Source organism: Heteronotia binoei, chromosome 21 (genome assembly GCF_032191835.1).
Source record: "Heteronotia binoei isolate CCM8104 ecotype False Entrance Well chromosome 21, APGP_CSIRO_Hbin_v1, whole genome shotgun sequence".
Classification (NCBI taxonomy): Eukaryota; Metazoa; Chordata; class Lepidosauria; order Squamata; family Gekkonidae; genus Heteronotia; species Heteronotia binoei.
This window is the reverse complement of record NC_083243.1, coordinates 141,096,461-141,116,376: the sequence shown is the minus strand read 5'-3', so window position 1 is coordinate 141,116,376 and position 19,916 is coordinate 141,096,461. Positions and strand designations below refer to the sequence as shown.

The 19,916-nt window shown below is 39.5% G+C and overlaps 2 protein-coding genes across 5 annotated transcripts in view; one reads left to right on the top strand and one right to left on the bottom strand.

The window, feature by feature from the left end:
* USP47 (ubiquitin specific peptidase 47) overlaps positions 1-8,355 on the top strand; it is a 103,899-nt gene extending 95,544 nt beyond the window's left edge. For all 4 annotated transcript variants that reach the window (XM_060263031.1, XM_060263032.1, XM_060263030.1 and 1 more), the window contains 2 exons: positions 4,220-4,350; positions 6,863-8,355. In XM_060263031.1, coding sequence (XP_060119014.1) covers positions 4,220-4,350; positions 6,863-7,037 — 306 coding nt within the window. In that variant the 3' untranslated portion in view covers positions 7,038-8,355. The remainder of the gene's footprint in view (positions 1-4,219; positions 4,351-6,862) is intronic.
* A 3,471-nt stretch (positions 8,356-11,826) lies between these two features.
* The window catches only part of DKK3 (dickkopf WNT signaling pathway inhibitor 3), a 46,338-nt gene continuing 38,248 nt past the window's right edge, over positions 11,827-19,916 (bottom strand). Inside the window, exons 5-7 of the mRNA XM_060262126.1 lie at positions 14,209-14,353; positions 13,100-13,256; positions 11,827-12,121 (exon numbers count right to left, since the gene is read on the bottom strand). Of these exons, the coding sequence (XP_060118109.1) occupies positions 11,890-12,121; positions 13,100-13,256; positions 14,209-14,353 (534 nt within the window). The 3' untranslated portion in view covers positions 11,827-11,889. The remainder of the gene's footprint in view (positions 12,122-13,099; positions 13,257-14,208; positions 14,354-19,916) is intronic.

Here is a 19,916-nt window from a genome sequence, read left to right as displayed (position 1 = left end):
TAGCTTGCTAATCTTCCATCAGTGTGAAGCACAGAGACCATGAAAAGATAGACAGGTTGCTTACCTGTAACTGTTGATCTTTGAGTGGTCATCTGTGCAATCACACTATCTGCCTTCCTTTCCCACTGCTGTAGGTCCTCCTTTAGGGGCTTTACAGTGGTCAGAAGGAACTGGTGGGATTCTCATGCCTGTCCCAATGAGCATGTGTGGTGGAGCCCACCCTCCACACATGGCTATTGGGGAGGGTGTGAAATCCTTTCTCCTAAGCTTGGAAGTACCGATCAGGATCAGTGCAGGCACACTATAGCCCATCAGTTTGAATGCACAGATGAGCACTCGAAGATCAACAGTTACAGGTAAGCAACCTGTCTTTTCTTTTCACACCTATATAACTTCATGGTCTCAGACCCAGGATCTTTCCCACCTCTCTTCTGAAGGGAGGTTACCTGTTTCCCATTAATTAGATTATTCATTTCAGTACTACCCATGGGATGGGAAAAAACCCATAAGAACATGATGCCGTTTTGGATCAGGCCAATGGCCCATCCAGTACAACACTCTGTGTCACACAATGGCCAAAAAAACCCAGGTGCCATCAGGAGGTCCATCACTGGGGCCAGGACGTTAGAAGCCCTCCCACTGTTGCCCCCTCAAGTACCAAAAATACAGCGCATCACTGCCCCAGACAGAGAGTTCCAATAATACCCTGTGGCTAATAGCCACTGATGGACCTCTGCTACATATATATCCAATCTCTTCTTGAAGTTGTCTATGCTTGTAGCTGCCACCACCTCCTGTGACAGTGAATTCCATGTGTTAATCACCCTTTGGGAGAAGAAGTACTTCCTTTTATCTGTTCTCCCCTGACTGCTCAGCAATTTCATTGAGTGTCCATGAGTTCTTGTATTGTGAGAAAGGGAGAAAAATACTTCTTTCTCTACCTTCTCTATCCTGTGCATAATCTTGTAAACGTCTATCATGTCACCCCTCAGTCAACATTTCTCCAAGCTAAAGAGCCCCAAACATTTTAACCTTTCTTCATAGGAAAAGTGTTCCAACACTTCATTCTAGTTGCCCTTTTCTTCGCTTTTTCCAATTCTATAATATCTTTTTTAGGTGCGGTGACCAGAATTGTACACAGTATTCCAAATGAGGCCACATCATAGATTTATACAGGGGCATTATGATACTGGCTGATTTGTTTTAAATCTCCTTCCTAATAATCCCCAGCAAACCCTTTGCCATTTTTATTGCAGTAGCACACTGAGTCAACATCTTCAGTGAGTTAGCTACCACAACTCCAAGATCTCTCTCCTGGTCAGTGATTGCCAATTCACACCCCATCAACATATATTTATAGTTAGAATTTTTGGCTCCAATGTGCATTACTTTGTACTTGTCCACATTGGAACCTCATTTGTCACATGGGTGCCCACTTGCCCAGATCCCTCTGGAGCACCTCACAGTCCTCCCTGATTCTCATCTCATTGAACAACTTAAGTGTCATCCACAGACTTAACCATTTCACTGCTTACTCCCAACTCCAAATAACTAGTGAACAAGTTAAAAAAGCACAGGACCTAGTACCAAACCCTGTGTGGTACCCCATTGCTTGCTGTCTTCCACCCTGAGAACTGCCCGTTAATATTCACTCTCTGTTTCCTGTTAATTAACCAGTTTTTAATCCACAAGAGGAGTTGTACTCTTATCCCCTGACTGCTGAGTTTACTTAGGAGGCTTTGATGAGGAATTTTATCAAAAGCTTTCTGGAAGTCTTGGTAAACAGTATCTACTGGATTACCCTTGATGCTATTTTGAATTATTCTTATTCAATTCTTATTGAATTATCCTGTTAAGGAGGACACCTGAAAAGGACTCTGTTCAAGTCCAGATCATCTAATTTATGTGTATTATAGTCTTTAAATTTCAACTTGGCTGGTTTATTCATTGACCCCACTGTTCCTACAGACAGTCCTTCTGCCATTGCTGATAGATGTTCCCAGTGGTAGAATTCCAGTATTCTTCTTTGTTTGGGATTATGCCTTGGCTGTTTTACAAAATGCACAGTTATTAGGGTGGCCCATGTAAAGCTGCTGTATTGTTTTTCCTGCTCTGTTGATGGTTGAATTTTGATCCTTTGGGGGCAACGCTTCTTATCTTACTGATTGATTTTCCCTTTGCCTTTCCTAGTCTTTAGTTGGCTTTTATTTTACTAAGATTGTTAGGGAATTTTTTAAAGCTTCCACTGCTGCATTTTCTGGCATTTTTACATATCTGCATGTGACATCATAACAGAATTTGTATTTTTTGATGTGGATTTCATCTCTCAGGTGATGCCCAGATTTGTTTTTTCCTTCTGAGACACAGCTAATGTGCATTCCTGATGGTCTCAGCACTTCATTTTTCTCAGAGCATTTCTTTTGACTCTAAGCCACTGTAAGTTAGTATCTCAGATGTCCCTATCCCTATAGTTTGGAGATCCAGCTGTGGGCATGTGTTTCTCAGTGGCTCCTGGTCTTCTAAAATTGGTTTGTCATATAACTACTTTTACCTAGAACACTAGAAATGCAAACACTCCACATAATAATGGAATGCACTCTAATTATGTTTTCACTGACTAACGGAGACTAATTCCCAGATACTCTGATTAGAGGCCTGGGCTATTTGGCCTTGCCCACACTGGGACATTCCATGCCCACTGCTTTCCTGACACGGACACCTGTCATTGGGGATGCCCTCGTAATCCCTTGATAAGGTAATCTGTTTTTATATTTTTTCCTTTGGCTGTTTGCTGCATGCATTGTTCTGCAAGCTGCACAAAGTTTATTTATGGTGCATCCTGCCCATCCTTTCTTTGGCCACATCACACATGCTTCACTGCTTTCATTGTTATAGCGTGGACCTGCTTATTTTCACAACTTGCTGACAACTTTAGTAGTTTGATCAGCTCCTTTCCTGCATGTAGCAGTAACCGCAGATGTTCCTTTTTGGCAAACACCAGTCCTTCACTATTAGGTCTTTCACCTCTTTAGTGGAAAAGAGTCCCCTACTGAGGCTGTGTTTGAATTCTGCTTCTTGTGCTATTGATTTCATTTTGGTCAGTGGTTGGGCCTCATACTCTCTAAACTTTTTCTTATTAGATTTCTAAAAGATTTTACAAAACAGAGGTATAACCCCTCGTTCAAATTTTTGCACTTCCCTGGTGCTTCATTTAGAATAAGAGTTCTTTAGTATGCAACTGTGGAATGAAGACATTGTGGGTTCTAACCAGTGCCCACTCCATTCATGAAGTTTCACAAGGTTAGGGTGTCTGATGCTCTGGCCAGGATCCCTTACCAGGGATTGCCTCTCAGTCCTCATGTCACACAATGCTATGCTTAGGTTTGTTTCTATTGCCAGACATTTGTGTACTCTACATTTCTTGAAGGTGACATTTCTTGGGTTTTGGTCTCCTAGGGACCCAATGCTACTTTGTATTGGTCTCTCAGGCTTCAAGAAGGCTTGGTCAGTGTCCTCACACAACCCATCCTTATGGTTTGGTAGAGGCTATTGCACTCTGTCTTGAGTGCATGCCTGTTCAATGCCACTTTATGTATCACATGTCTCTCTGGAAGAGTGTTGTTTTTCTTTGCCACTTTCCTGTGTGTATTTTGGTTGGGATACTTGTAGAGTGCTCCCTGCTGCTTTATAAAGACAGTTCTGGGTGAAGGTCAACATGAAATGCTAAACAGCTGGTGGGAAGGTGGTCCTCCATGATCTCTTTCTTTGAGAGTTTCACACCCATCTCCTTCACTGAATGGACTTGCTAATCTTCCAGTGTGGGACTGCACAGAAGCCACAGTTACGAAGACAGGGCTGCACTTACCTGTAACTGTTATTCATTGAGTCTTCTGTGCATGTGCACATCCCTTCCTCGTGCCCCACTGTGAACTCTCAGGAACCTTCGTGTCTTGAGTCTCCGGTGACAGCGGGGAGAGAATTGAGGGAGTAGCACTCCTCCTCCTGGCCATGTGATCATTTTGGCTGAAAAGTGGTGAAAGAAGGCTGCTCCTAGCTTAATAGAAAGCTTTGGAAATCTTTTCTGTGGCTGGCCTGCACACGTGCAGTCCCACTGTCAGCCTGCACAGAAGACCACTAATAAACAACTGTTGAGAGTTAAGTGCAACCCTGTTTTCTTGGTGCATACAATCTTTTTGTTAAGGTACTTTGTTCTTTCCAGGGTAGAGGAACATTTCCTTGCGAAATCTCAGTTCTAGAGATACATCAAGATTTGGATTGGAATCCTAAGGTTTCTACACTGAATGTATGGCCTCTCTACATATGTGATGATGGAGCAGTGATATTTTATAGGTATACTTTTTATCTTATTAAAACCCTTATTAGGAAAACCAAGTGCAAGTTATCAGAATTAAACTAAAACTGAAAACTTCCAGTGTTTGGGGTTTTGTTCTTTCTTTTTGAAAAGAGGGATTATGGAGCAGGAATAGGTTGTGTAGTTTAATATTGCATATAATTTTGCTAATTGTAGTTAGAGTAACCTCAGCTGTGCTGTTAACTTGAACTTCCGATGTGAAGATCTAGCGACTGGGGCACACTTGATGGCAGTCTTTTATGTAATTATGTTGGGTACCATTATGAGCTTTCAATTAAGCACCAAACCTTTTGGGTGATCCAGTGCATGCAGACAAGGATTCATGTGTCTCTGCAGGAATCTTGATTGTTTTGACTGTTGAAGGAAGTACCACTAAAATTACAAACATTACTCTGGCTTGATCTGCATCACCATGCCAGTTCACATACTGCCAGTTTTAGTGTGTGGTGATTTCAGTGGCTCACTCCCTTGCCCCCCCCCCCAATTTTATATCAGGTCAAACAATTGTAGTAGATAGCTGGGTCATATTTGGCACATGACAGTCACAGTCATGGATTTTGTTGAAATTAGCTACAGCCTTAAAAAAATGCACACTGGGATAAGGCCTCACCCCTCTGATAACATTTCTCCTGTGTGCTAATGGATAAATAATCATTTTAAATCCCACAATATATACAGAAATTCTGAAGACATCCTGTCTTTTAGGCACTGTTACTATTGTAATATATACAAAAATGAATTATTTGAATAGCATATGGTTGTATTGCGTTCATATTAATCTGCAGTAAATTACATATTTAGACTTCATCCTGTGCTCTTCCAGTAATAATACAATAGACAAATAATAATAATCAGGGCTTTTTTTGTAGCAAGAACTCCTTTGCATATTAGGCCACACACCCCAGATGTAGCCAATCCTCCCAAGAGCTTACATTAGGCCCTGTAATAAGAGCCCTGTAAACTCTTGGAGGATTGGCTACATTAGAAGTGTGTGGCCTAGTATGCAAAGGAGTTCCTGCTACAAAAAAAAAAGCCCTGGTAGTAATACGACAGACCTGGAAGAAAAACAATATAAAGCCAACTTATATTAAAACTAGGAATAAGGCCCATTGTCAGAAGAAATACAGTGGGCTCTAGAAATAGGCTATGAGCTGCGTGTGCATCCCCCCTCCCCTGTGATTGCTCCCAGATTGCTCCGTTTTTCTTCTCTCCTTGCCTCCTTTAGGCCTTCCCTCCTCACTCAGGGCAGTAGTCTGTTGGTGGGAATAGGGTTCCCAGCCCTTTGGTTGCTGAGGTGAGGCCTAAGGTGAAAGCTGCTGTTGCCACAGCTGCAGCAGCTCCCTCAGTGCATCTTGTCTTCTGCCTCCTCAGCCAATGGGAAAGTAGGTGATTTGTGGCCAGGATGCCGGAAGAATTATAGGGAAGATAACTAAAATAGTGTTTGGAATACAGTTTTTCTTAAGAGTTGCTTGATGAGCTGTAAATTACCAAGCAACTGCACATCAGACATTCTGTATTTTGTACATATGCTAACCTGGGGGAGGGGGAACTGTAGTCAGAAATTTGGTACCCCGATATATAATGTGCATGAGAACACTGTAGTGCAGTGTTCTCCGTGACTTTGTTGGTGAATTAACATACCCAAAGTCTACTTGATATGTGTAGAAATTAATCTGAAAATTTCTTAAACAGTTGGGTTTTTAGTCACATCTGTGTTTTGCTAATCTTGGTATACAGTGCTCTTCATTTATAAAGAGATTCTGAGTGTCAAAATGGGATTCAAAAGATTCTGCATGGCAGAAGATATACATCATTCTGTGGCAAATAAGAACGTATTTTATGGGAAATGTGACTTTAAATAAATTTTGGAGTGGTGTGGCCCTGCGACAAAATAGTTATTTTCATTGTTGTAGATGTAAATATCGATATTTTGCAGAGGCATTGCACATGTTGAAATACAATTATGATGCAACTGTCATTTGTTGATTTGGCATGATATGTCTTCTCAGTCATCCCCAAACTCATATTTTAAATAGTTTGTGGATTCCTGGGAGATGTTTTGGAAACTTTCCACTGAGAGGGAGCTCTTATGGTATATATATTTTTGTTTTTTATACTTCATTTTGTAAACTGTCTTGAGTTCCCATCAAAGGGATAAAGCAGGATAAAAGTATTCCTTATAATAAAACTGATCCATCTCCTGTTTTAGCATTCTATGTACATTTGTTGAAAGTACAGTATTTACTCAAATGCAGGACTAGGTTTTTTTCCCCAGGTATGCCATCAAAAACACAAAATGACCATATTGAACAGAACTTTTTCTTGTCCCGCTCCTGTAGCTTCTTCAACTGCTACATGTTCAGCATTCTGCAGAAGAAATGCTATTTTAAAACTTGGTCTCTCCCGCAGTTAGATAAAAACAACCCACCCTTAAACAATATTTTTAAATGTAATGCTATGGAATTTAAAATTATTATTTTTATGTATCAGGGATAAAACAGAAGAAGTGGTAGAATTGACCGAAGAACAGAGAAATGAATTAATGAAAAAAGAAAGCAGCCGGCTTCAGAAAACTGGACATCGTGTGACCTACTCACCTCGTAAAGAAAAAGCACTAAAAATATATCTGGATGGAGCACCAAATAAAGATTTGACTCAAGACTGATACTTATTTCAGCATTCTCCCTGGGGATTTTTTTTTTGTTTAAGTGAGAGGTTCACTACTACTGTGTAGTGTCGTTATGGCAGGACTTTAGGTGTACAGCAAAGACACCAGCACTGATTGGGCTGCAGTTTTACCAATCAGAAGCACAGTGCCCAGTCAGGCCACTGTTTGACTTGGAATCATGTTGTGTGCACTATAGTCAAATGTACTGTAAAGATAAAAGGGATGTGCAAATAAAAAAAAAACCCACAAAAATGGGGTGGGGGTAGGTAATGAGCAAAAATTGAGGACAGTGTGCACATAGCAGTAGCTAGTTAACTAGCCTCAAACAGGATATTCATAGCTTGATAATAAAAGCTGTGCAAAGGCCATGAATGATTTTTTTTTCTGTTTGTTTCACTGATACACACATTACCTCATTGAAGATTTCTGAAGTAAATGTAAAAGTGGCTTTTTAGAAGCACGAGCGTGGAAATAAACTGAAAATGTGATTGAATTGGCAGACCCTAAACTTTATAAAGTTAGATTTTTAAGTAACTCTTATAAGGTTTCTCTTCCATAAAGCAGGAACATCTGAAAAAAGTATTTTTTAGAAAAAGTTACCATTACCAGCAGGTGTTGTTTTGTCTTCAAGAAGTGTTGTAAGGTAACTGATTTTTATTAGGTTACAGATACAGGCAATTCCACTGTTTCATTGTGTGTAAATACAACTCTGCTCTTCTGAGTTAGCAGAACCACATTTCACCTGCTTACCATGGTATTTCTCTTCACATATCAATAGTCACTGTGTACATTTAAAAGTAGCTGCCTATTTAAATTTGTATCCATTTTATGTTTGGCAATGCTGGGTACTTAGTTCGTATTTTTCCCTTGTTAACGAGTTGCAGGGGGTGTTGTTTGGCTCCTTATTTTTGTACATTTTGGTTTTGGACTCTTACAAGTTTGCATCTTCTAGTACCATTGCAAGACATACTTTTTCCCCCCCTGGAGTTGATTCATAGTATTATATGTAGGGTTGTTGTTTTTTAAGTTGAACATCTTTAACACCTGCAACTATAAACTTCCTGGTAGTTCAGGGTTTGGTGCAAGACTGATTCAGTAAACATGACTTAATTGCAAGTTTCCAGACACAACATGATTTTGGGTTGCTACTTCATAAGATCAACTACAAACTTCTACATACGTTTTCTGTTTTTTTTAAATAAATGCCATCTAATTTATATCAATCAATAAAAGGTTTTGGTAAACTTTTCCATGCCAGATGCTGTTTACAACAATGAACATGCCAATAAAACATTTGCTCATTCTGTTATTTTAATCATACTTTCCTTATTTTAATATGAAATGTACAGCATTATCTTATGTAGAGGTAACTTCACAGAAGGAAAGTTTTCCTCTCATGTTTATGGTAGCATGCCAAAAAGAAAGTATCTTTTCACATCTTAATTAGTACAAAAGACTACTTGATGGGCAGAGGGTGTAACCTATGAGCACCTTGGAGGGCCTCCATCCATTGCAGATAAGTATAAAGTGCCAGTTCTTATACCATACTGTCTGTGTTCAACAACTTCCTGATTACCTTATCAAAGTTCCAGCAAGCTATGCCACAAGAAAGATACGCCTTACTTCCTTTTCCTCAGCATCACCTTATAGAAAAGCCATTGAAGATCATGAAGGATATTCATTCCATGAGGTAGGTGATGCAGAGAGGATGTTTGGCCTGTAGTCATCAAATGATTTCATGGTAAGGGTGGATTTGAACCTTGACTCTCTGATATTGAACAGGACTGTTTACTTGCCAGTGAAAACTCCATGGATCTCAGGATATCAGGTGTCATAACCCAGAACCCCTTCTGGAACATTTGAATGGTGTAATTATCTAATCATAGGGCAACATGGGTCCCTGAAGTAAAGGAGTATCATTGTACAGTTCTGCAGGGTGCAGACAAATCACGTAATAGGTCAAAAAGGCCTGTAGATGCCAAGAAAAAATGTAGTAAATTTGTGCTGTGATAGAATGGCTCATGTATCTAATAAGTGACTAATATAAGAGGATTAGGGAGGAGATGTGGTTCTTGGGGATTTTGCAAGCCTGCACCTACCAACTGTGTTCAGGACATAATCCATAAACTATGGTCCTGGATTGATGGTTGATTTTCTGAAATTTTGCAGAACTCTTCCTGTCCTTCTGTGCTATCACACTGAGCAAGGGTTTGGTACTTTTGGGCACTAGCTTTTGGTTCCTTCCAAGCATTTGTATGGTTGCCACTTGAATTTGATATCACTCTAACTGAGATTTCCTAATTTTTTCCTTTGCTGTAACATAGGACTTGAAAGCATTAAAAGGATGTATGTTTGGGTGTTAATTCCTCTTAAAATAGGTAAGCTGGCCTGTGTACTACACTGACACACTACATCTTAGAACCTACAAACATTTAAAATTTGGAGTGTAAAATGCATCCCCCCAGTGCTTGTTTACTGAGTGCACCTTGAATAGGCAGAGCCACACTTCCTGTTCAGTTCCTTGTTAACTGCTGCAGTAGCAGCCTCTCAGCTTTTCTTCAGTTACTTAATTTTGTTATCTTGTACTGAGCTAGAACAAATGGCTGCAAAGAACCTGTAACAAAAATGAAGCAGCAAATTTGGGAACTTGTATCCAGTTTCCAGTTGTATAGCCAACTTTCTGCAGGCTTGTGTGGTGATGGAAAATAAAAGTCCAGAGGCACCTTAAAAACTAACATTTATTTCACACAGCTTATATCAGCTATGTGGTCATCAAACTTGGGGACCTTTTTATGGGGAAGATTACGGGGGGAGAGGTTAAGGCAGATAATGAATTTTCCAGTTTGATTTTCACATACCTGAAAAAGTAGGCGATGCCTCCAGAAGCTCAGTGAAATAAACGCTAGATTTTTAAGGTGCTACTCTCTTTTGTTTACTATAGCAGGCTAATACACCTACCCTTTTGCAATTAAGGTGACAGTCGTGTCTTTGGCTTGTTCAGAACAAGTATCTATGGGAGATTTCTCATGACTTTTAGGATTATTAAACTGTTGGAATGGGGGGAGGGGTTTGTTTGGATGAGCTGCAGAAGCTTTCAAGGCTGAGAATGCTGTTTTATAAAGTATCCAAAATGTCACCTACAGGAACTACCTCTAATGGGAGAGTTACGTGTATAGAAAGTGTTTTGAGGTTGCACGTGCAAAGGCAGCAAATAGTAAATAGCTTCTTTTAGTGTCACATAAGAAAAATTTCCCTTAATCTTACAGAAGCTAAGGAGTCTGAATAAAATTGTTGACGGATTGGTGCACTGTCCTTCCCAGCCTTGAGGTGTAGAGGGATTGTGAAAGTTCCAGGTAGATGTAACCAACTATGTGTCCATGAAGAACATTTAGACAAAACTATGATACAAAGATTATATGCTATCAGAAAATCTAATGTGGTCTTCTATGAAACACCCCCTTTTGCTGTTAAACCAGTATTCCCAAGAAACACAGATCGCTTTAGATTTTTTACATAACATAATTTGGGAATTTGACATAAACTAAACATGCCTATGCCAATGCTGCATAGTTCATACCTTCACCTCTAGAGTACCTGTATACCAGATGACGCACGTAGTATATCCTGTGGGAAGCGAACATGATCCACAGCTGATTAATTTCAATCATATCACTGTATTTGTAAGTCCTTGACTATAGCCATGATACCACACTGGATCCTTTGGTGGGGTAGGAGGAGGAAGACAATACAACTATACACAGGTACTTGCATTGCTGTTCCTCACTGTGTATATAGTCCTATCATATCCCAAGTGACCCTTGTGCTAGAAGCCAGAGATGCTTTAAGTCCTCATTAATGTCACAGCATTTCTTCCCTGATGGACAAACCCAGAACTTTATTTTTTAAAACCAAGAAAAATACAGTGTGAACTACTGTAAGCCTTTAAATGGTAGACATAACATAGTGTACACTGGTTTGATCAAACTGCACAATGCAAATATTCAACAGAGTTCCTTGGGTGTTGGTAAACCAGAACTTGAAACTAGGTTTTGTACTCATTGTGGTGTTTGAGTTCACAAGGCACAGATAAACCAGGGTTCGGTATAGAAACTGGTTTGCATAATACCTGAATGTAGCTAACCTGAGAGCTTAAGGCCCATTAGGCAACATTTTTTAAATGAATATAACAAATGTACAACACACTGATTATTTCACACACAGACACAAAATATAAAGACCAATGCTCAATCTTAAGAAGCAGATTCATCATCAGAGAAATTCCTTTGAAAAAGAACACTATACAGAAAAGAGACTGAAACTAACCACCCATGTTAAATACTTAATCTCATCCTATAATAAGTAAAAATTAGGGGTGGCCAAACTGGCTCAAGAGCTACATCTCTTTCACACATATAGTGTGACTCTTGAAGTTCCCATTGGCTGCCTTGGAGAAGGTATTTCTCTCTTTAAATCACTTCTCCATGCCAGCCAGCAGCCTGGAGAATCCATTTAAAGTTAAAGTTGCTTTCTTTTCATCTCTCCCATTTATTTGCCTTCCGTCCTTTCAGCTCTCAAACATCTGGCATTCATGTCTTGCGGCTCTCAGACATCTGACATTCTATGTTGCTCTTACATTAAATGAGTTTGGCCACCCCAGTATATCTTGCCAAAAACTCAGAAGAACTGTCCTTAAATGAAGCTTCTTGCCAATGCTTCATGTTTCAATTAATGTAGTTTCAGATTTGAGAAACAGGGGGAAATAACAAATTAAATTATTGCACTTCTATCCAACAGAAATAGTTTAATTTGGTATAGAAAAACTTTTCTACAAGCATTTGTGACCAATTAATTACATTTTGTCTTCAAAAAGTCTATTACCGGCTACATCCAATTCTTTGGGAACCAATACTTCTTTCTCTAAGGCTTCCTGCATTTGGTTAATCAGTGTCTCTTCATAGTCACCAGGAATATCTTGTGTTATAAATTCCAGTAATGATATTTCATCTACTAGCAAAGGTTCCTCAGCACCCTTGTTCTGGGTCTTATTAAAGGATAGCTCACAGAGAGAATCGCTGCTGTAGCTGTTGAAAAAGTAGTACATTTTGACTGTTAATATATTTTTGTCATGAATCAATCGAATAAGAATTTGTTTATAAATAGGTGTAGTCCATAAGCCTCCAGGGCATCCTAACACATGTACTTACACTGTGCAGTTCAGTCTTATCTACTTAAGAGTGCAGCTCTGACTCTTTCCTCTGGTTAATCTCTTCTGTCCCTTACTGTGCCTATACAATTTGGCATAAAAAGTGAGGTCCATAAAAACTGACATCAGCTCATGTTCAGTTGAATCAAGAAGTTGCAACTAATTAATTCATTTCACAATATGATTGTGGTTGAAAGAGCTAATGTGATGTAGTGGTTAAGAGCAGTGGACCCTGTAATCGGAGAATCAGGTCTGATTCCCCACTCCTCCAGAGGAAGTCTGCTGGGTGATCTTGGGCCAATCACAGTTCTTTTGGGGCTCTCTCAGCCCCACCTACCTCCCAAGGTTCCTGTTGTGGGGAGAGAAAGGAAGGTCACTTGTAACCCTCTTTGAGACTTCTTAGGGCAGAGAAAAGCAGAATATAAAAACAATTCTTCTGAAACATATTTGGAAGCTACAATCCTGGCCACTAGTATTTATAAGCACTTCAAATAGCATTTTTAAATAGCATTTTAAAGCTTCATTCACCACTAGAACCCAGTTTGCACCCAGTTAGCTGAGCCGGCAGGAAGGGTGGCTAGAGAAGTTATACTGGTATAATGTATCAAACAAGTTTAACACTTTAAAGACCATCGGATTTATTGTGGAATAGATTTAGGGAACTGGAATCCACAGGCATCACAATGGAGCAAAATTATGGAAATGGATCAACTAAGGTATCAGTTAAGATAGCAACAGAACTACCTGTAATATATAGTTCTGTCTGGGCTGTCCTAGAAAGTAGATTGGCAAATTACCACAAGCACAATATTTGGTCATTGATCTGGTGCTATTTATTCTTCTTTCAAAGTCTTACCTCTGCATCTTACAAGTCAATCCATGTGCACAGGGGCAGCGGTCCAGTGCTCCATCTGGTTCCAGCTCCCATGTAATTAAGTTGAGGAGTCTATTTGAAGGGTCATGGCAAGATTCTCCCTCTCCAGGTAATGGGGTACACACAGGAAACAAAAGGTCTGTAAGCAGTAATATGAAGGTTCAATTATGCTTCTATGAGATCATGGCTAGCTAGGGGTATGAAACTCAAATGGAAGTTTGTTCAACAGCAGTTGTTGAACTCATGAGAATATTTCTTCAGAAGTAAGTCTACTCCAGGTTGAAAAATTTCTCATGGCAATGTTATCAACTAGATTTAGTATGAATCTTAAAAGTCCTGAAGACGAAAACTGCCCAGTAGTGATACCATGTGTTTTACTATAGAGACTGCTTTTTTATATATAATAAAACTTTCACCAAACCAAGCACTTCCATACTGGCAACTTTCCAAGTCAGACTCACAAAAAGGTAATTTCTGGTTTAAAAAATCGCTGTTCATGTGCAGGCAATAACTTAAGAATCAACAGGAGAGGAAATGTTCTGTCCTGACCAGGGATGGGTAAAATTCATTATAAACTGGGCCATAGTTCATGCCATCTCACTCCCACGTAACTCCCGGGTAGCTTTGACACTGACAGTGGGGCTTGGAGAAGGCATTTAAATGCCTTCTGAGTTCGCTTGCTAGTTGCGCCACCACAGCAGTGCAGCTTGCAAAAACCATTTAAAGAGATCCTTTTAAATGGCTTTTGCAAGTCGCACCACATCACAAACCTTGAACTGGTTTATTAAACAAAAAGGTTTATGGAGGTTCATGGTTCACGCGGATCCCCTAGTCCTGACAGCACAGTGCTCAATTTCTAAGTGCCCTGCTTTCCCACTTGCTCAGTCTTCAGCATACAGGAAGATGTTTATTTTATGCTGTAGTGTTTCTGTATTAAAAACCAATTTTTCTGAGTCTGAGATTACTACACATGGTAGAACAGAGCAGAAATACAAACCCACATATTGATGTAGTTACTTGTTCGGCCTTTCATCGATGGGAAAATACAGAAAAGATAGCAGGACACACTTCGAAATGATGAAATGACTGACCTTTTGTAAATGCACAACACATTCCAGAATTACAGTCACGCTGGTTTTCACAAATTGTTCCATTTGTTCCTTTTGCAGCAGCTTTCATGCATTCACCCCAGACACAGAGCTGATTTCCACAGCACTCATCATCTCGAGAGCAATACTAGGGGAGATGGGAGTGGAGAAAGAAGAAAGCAGGCGTATATACAATTCCCATTTGATTATCAGGACAGATATGTGACCATCAAGATAATCCATATCTTGAGCCTCTAAAGAGGTGGGTATATGCAATCCTGCTGATATATAGGTCGAGCATTGGAGGGAGGCAGACATGCGGCTCTACGGCTCTGTAATGATAAGTCTATGATAAGCCTCTTTTAATTTTTTGTTTTAACCCTGAGGATTTTACCCTTTCCATCTTAACTCTCTCAACTGTAAGCAGAGTTTTTGAGGAATGCAAACCTCCCCTGCTTAACTGGGTAATTGGCTGGTGTCCTCACCGTCTCTGACTCTGGAAGGTTGCCAGGTGGGAACTTGGCTTACTTAGGAATTTACTACTACTATTTTCCCTCAGTTGCTCTGCAAGCTCTTCCTTTAATAACAGTGAATTTGAAGTCTTTTAAACTTGGGAGAGATGCAGAGTTGTTTTTAATTACCCTATCTGTCTCTGGGCTTGCATCCAATACTCTGTCTACCAATCAACATGGGCGTTACCAAACGACCGAGAGAAGCTGAAGATTCTCCATTACCAGAAAACAACTGAAAATATATGACTTTTATTCAGCCCAAGTGCCCACATCTAATCGTTTTGAGATTTTGGCTAATTTTGATAATGAGGATGCTATTGAGCAGCCCTTACACAAAAGTGTGCTGACCCTCACGACATGATTAATATGAATGCAAATTCTGAGGAAGCCGCAGTCAAGATTCTCTTTAAATTCTACTGAAAGCAACAGTTTTGAAGTGGGTTGCAGAGAACTCTCTAATATAACACATTTAATATCTGTAACAGTAGACTTCATCTGTAGCCAGTTGAAACTACTTCATAATAAAATGGACTACATTATTGAGTAGCTAACTTTTAAAAGAAGCACCTTGGAACAGGGCACCCCATCTGCCAATGAATTACAGCCAAAGGAATATGATAAGCCTTTTTCACTGAGTAAGAACTTAATAAAACCCTACAAATTGGTTCTCACCCCAAATAAAATTTGGCTAATTATTTGCAACTACAGAGGACGATGCCCTACATGGAATACTATGCAACTAACTAGTAAACATTTGAAAACATTGTTTCCAAGGGAAATGAGCCAGATTGATCTACTAGAAATGGATCTTGTGAGTGGCAATGCCCAGACTCAGAGGGTGATATTATCATTTAATTCAACACATATACCTCAGCTTCTATTACAATCTAAAGGTTATCTGGCATTTAAGGGAGTCTTCCTATCCCGTGTTTTTAAGAACAAGATGATCTCTCCACTACTACCCACCAAGAAGTGTCCAACTCAACTGAATTATCCCCTGACTTCAAAGGTCGACAACAATAATTCAAATAGGGAAGAGCCAACTGATTCAACCAACTGTCAGCTTGTATACATTGAAGTTTACTTTATTACCTGCACTGTTTATTTACTGGTAACTAACCTTATGCCTTTTGCTGCACTAACCCCAGTATTGTAGAGGAATATGAAGGATGGCCGGGAGGGGGGAGCTGAGGTGCCAAGAGGCCTTTTGAAGTGTAAAACATCTAGCCCGTTCCCAGGCGCCTAGCAAGGCCACAGCAGGGGAGGAGAGACAGTTTATGTAGGTGGGAGATAACAGATAGGCGCCCTGGCTATTCTCACCAGAGGAGCCCCAGTTTTATTATGGGAAATGATTTAAAACCCTTATGCTTTGATGTGTATCCATATATGCTCATGCTTGCACCCCTCTCGTTATTAGTATCAACGAACTTGCGTAGTGAAATGCATTGCTGTAATCAATAAAAGGAAACTTTGTTTTCAACAAAGCTAAGCCTGTTCATTGTTGAAACTTCAATGCCCCTTTATTGACACCAACTGCCCTTCCCCGCCTAATAATTTTGATGGAACTATGGACATAGTAGCAGGAAATAATATTCTGGAAGATAATATCAGAGATCACGTCCAATCACTTCAAGCGCAAGAACAACAGGATATCCTAAAGAGACTGGATCTATTGAGGGAAAATCTCATATTAAAACAGACTGAATTCCAAAAGAGAATCCAAGAGATTCCCAATAATCAAATAGAAATTTCATAGGACACCTTACCAACAAATTCAGATCAACAACAAGAAGCCTGTACTCTTATAATCTCCAACCATTCTCTTCAGACCAACTAACTCTGACAATGTGGCCTCTAATTCTACACCATCTGGCTTTCCATCTACCAATGGGTGTATATATCAAGACTCTCAAAAACTGCAAGACCAAATTAAAGAGCTAGACTGACTGTCTGAAAAGTCTTCAACTAGAGATCTTCACCTCATATCTTGGAATATTGCCGGCTGGCTGAATGAATCATATAATCCTAACTTTATCGATTTCCTTACCCATTATGATTGTATTCTACTTCAAGAAACTTGGTCAGAATTAGAAATCAATATCTCTGGATTTCTTCCATTCAACATTGCTGCTCATAGAAATGCTTCCAGGGGCAGATTTAAAGCTGGATTAACAATGATGATTAAAGCAAATATATGTTCCGACGTAACTTTACTTGACTCTTCCCCTCCCCTAGTACAAGCCTTATTAATTCACTTAACTAATTCTATGCTGATTCTGGTAAATGTTTATCGTCCTCCACCTGAGGACAATTAAATGCTTTTGAGCAATTGGAACAAACTACCTGATTTTATTATTTCTTTGCTTAAACATTTCCCATGTACCCCACTCCTTATAATGGGTGATATGAATGCATGGATAGGACCAAGTAACCAAAATCTTATTTCCCCTTTAGGCTTTGAAGGATTTGACCACTTACCCCACCCCTTGCCGACATACGAATTTCTAATTACGCAAATGGAGCAGAGAATACCGACATACAAATTTCTAAAGATACATTATATAATAAGGCAGGTTTACAACTTATGGAATTTTGTATTATTTATGATCTTAATATCCTAAATGGGTCACCCAGTTTCCAAATGCAAATGAATTTACCTACTCCTCAACAAGAGGTAGTAGCGTTATCGATTATTGCCTTTGTTCCTCAGATCTATGCCCACTATTTAGCTCTTTCTCCATCGGAATCCGCACTTAGAGTGACCATCTGCCCCTCCTGCTGACACTTCATAATTCTCTTATAACTCATATGCCAGTATCTATATCCCCTGATAGTGTTTCCCAGGGCTCTGCTAAAAGAATTAAATAGACTACCCAAAATGACAAAGAGTCACTCTGCTTATTTCAATCAGACAGAATGTTGGAGTTTAGAACAATTACTGCCAAAACCTGTTCTATGGAGGAGGCCAATTTAGCCTATGCTCAGATAATTGCTTCCTGTAATTCTGTAGCCAAACCAATTTGTACTCCTAATCCCACTTGTAATCAATCAATGGTTTGACTCAGAATGCAGGATTATGAAAAAACTTCTCAGGGACTCATTTAGAACTTTTAGGCAAGACAATAATTCCTGCAACCTAAAAATTTACTCTGCACCCAAGGAGATATATTATAGCCTGATCATCGGGGGTGGGGGGGAACAGCTTTATAAACAAAAATGGGACCATTTGCTGAATACAATTAAAACCAAAGACTGTAAACTATTCTGGCAAACAGTCTCTGGTTACTTGAAAAATAATTCAGCCCTGGTTGTGATTAACACCTACTCCTCAAAAATGGGTTGATTATTATTTTGAAATATTTAATGACCAAGATATTTCAATAGAGTGCAGAGAAGAATTTACCTTTTCAACCAATCCAGAATGGCCTACTGTGAGCCCCGAGGAAATAACTGATTTAATCTCTGAATTGAAGACTGGCAAGGCCCCTGGTCTAGATGGGATACCAGCTGAACTCTTTAAGAAGTATGTGGACTGGTGGGCTATTCCACTGGCAAACTTATTTACTCTTATCGATCAGAACGGAAACATCCCTGAGTCCTGGTTAAGATTATTAATATGTCCAATATAGAAAAAAAAGTAATTCGACTTCCCCTGGAAACTATCGCCCAATCAGCCTACTCTCCATCTCATGTAAGCTGTATTCTAAACATCTTGAATGTCACCTATTAAATTGGTTAACTAAAGAGAAGATCATTGGCCTGGAACAAATTGGTTTCCTCAAAGGGAAATCTACAATTGATCATTGTTCCACCCTTGCCTTCTTGGCAGATAAATATCTGAAGCCTAAAAGAGGGAAATTGTATGCAGACTTTATCGATTTAAAGGGCGCTTTCGACTCAGTCACCAGAGGTCTGCTATGGGAAAAACTTAAAACTCTGGGGATGGAACCACACCTACTTTTCTTAATCAAGAAACTACATGATGCTACCTCAGGTATTAAAGTATCCCCTGACGGTCAACTCTCTTCCAGTTTCCCAGTTACTGAAGGAGTAAAACAGGGCTGTGTTCTTGTCCCTTATCTCTTTAATCTGTTTCTGAATGATTTGAACCAACATATGTCCGTTGTGAATGGCCACCCTCCCTTCATAGAACAATTAGCTATATGCTGACGACAGTGTTATTAACCCTTACTGCTATACGCTGACGACACTTATTAGTTCATGTACCAGAATTGGCCTCCAAAAATACTTAAAAGCCTTTCATAATACTGTAGATTGAATCGACTGGTAATTAATTATGAAACATCAAAAATCCTGGTTTTTTTCAAAGAGCTGGCACCTATGTAAATGGTGCATTAGTACAGAAGAAATTGAACAAGTGAAGGCTTACAAGTATTTGGGAATTAGATGGCCAATGCATCATAATAGAGATGTAAGTCTAGTAAGATATTCTCTGGCACAAATTAAAAAGTTATATTTCTTAGGAGGTAACCAGTTCATTCCAGCAACCCTGAAAATTTACAATGCTAAAATCCTCCCTCCCTTTGTGGATTGGAGCCTTTAGTCCCTGTGTGGAGAATGTGCAATCATCATTCTGCTGTCAGATTTTAGGTGCTTCCAAATGTGTCCCCCACTTAGCCATTTGTGCAGAGCTAGGTTTACACCTTCTAGAAACCAGAGCCTGGATTATGGCTTTTAAGTTCTGGTTAAAAATTCATTTCAGAATGGATTCAGGAAGTTTATTATACTACCTGATGAAAGACAGGCATAGCATTACTTGGTTCTCTACATTTACCCACAAACTACAAAAACTTGGTATTGAGGTGGACACTCTTTTCTTATGTGATGAATTATATAAAGAATCCAACTAAGATTTGTGGATCACAAATACCAGAAAGTGTTTCCCTCATATTCCCCTGTTTGCTCTGCAGCCAATCTAGGTATACTCCAAAGACATGGGAAGATACCCCATAATTTTTTTTCTTTAGACTCCCCATTCCATCGTCAGACTTTTACTTTGGCACATTTAAATGCCTTCCCATCAACAGTTCTCTATGGTAGGTTTAGACAGACACCTTTCCAAAATAGATTATGTCCATGTGAATTAGGAGTCCTTGATTCTATAACCCATATTATTTTAGAATATCCTCTCCTGGCCTCACAATGTAGACAATTTTTAGCTGAATATCTCCAACACAA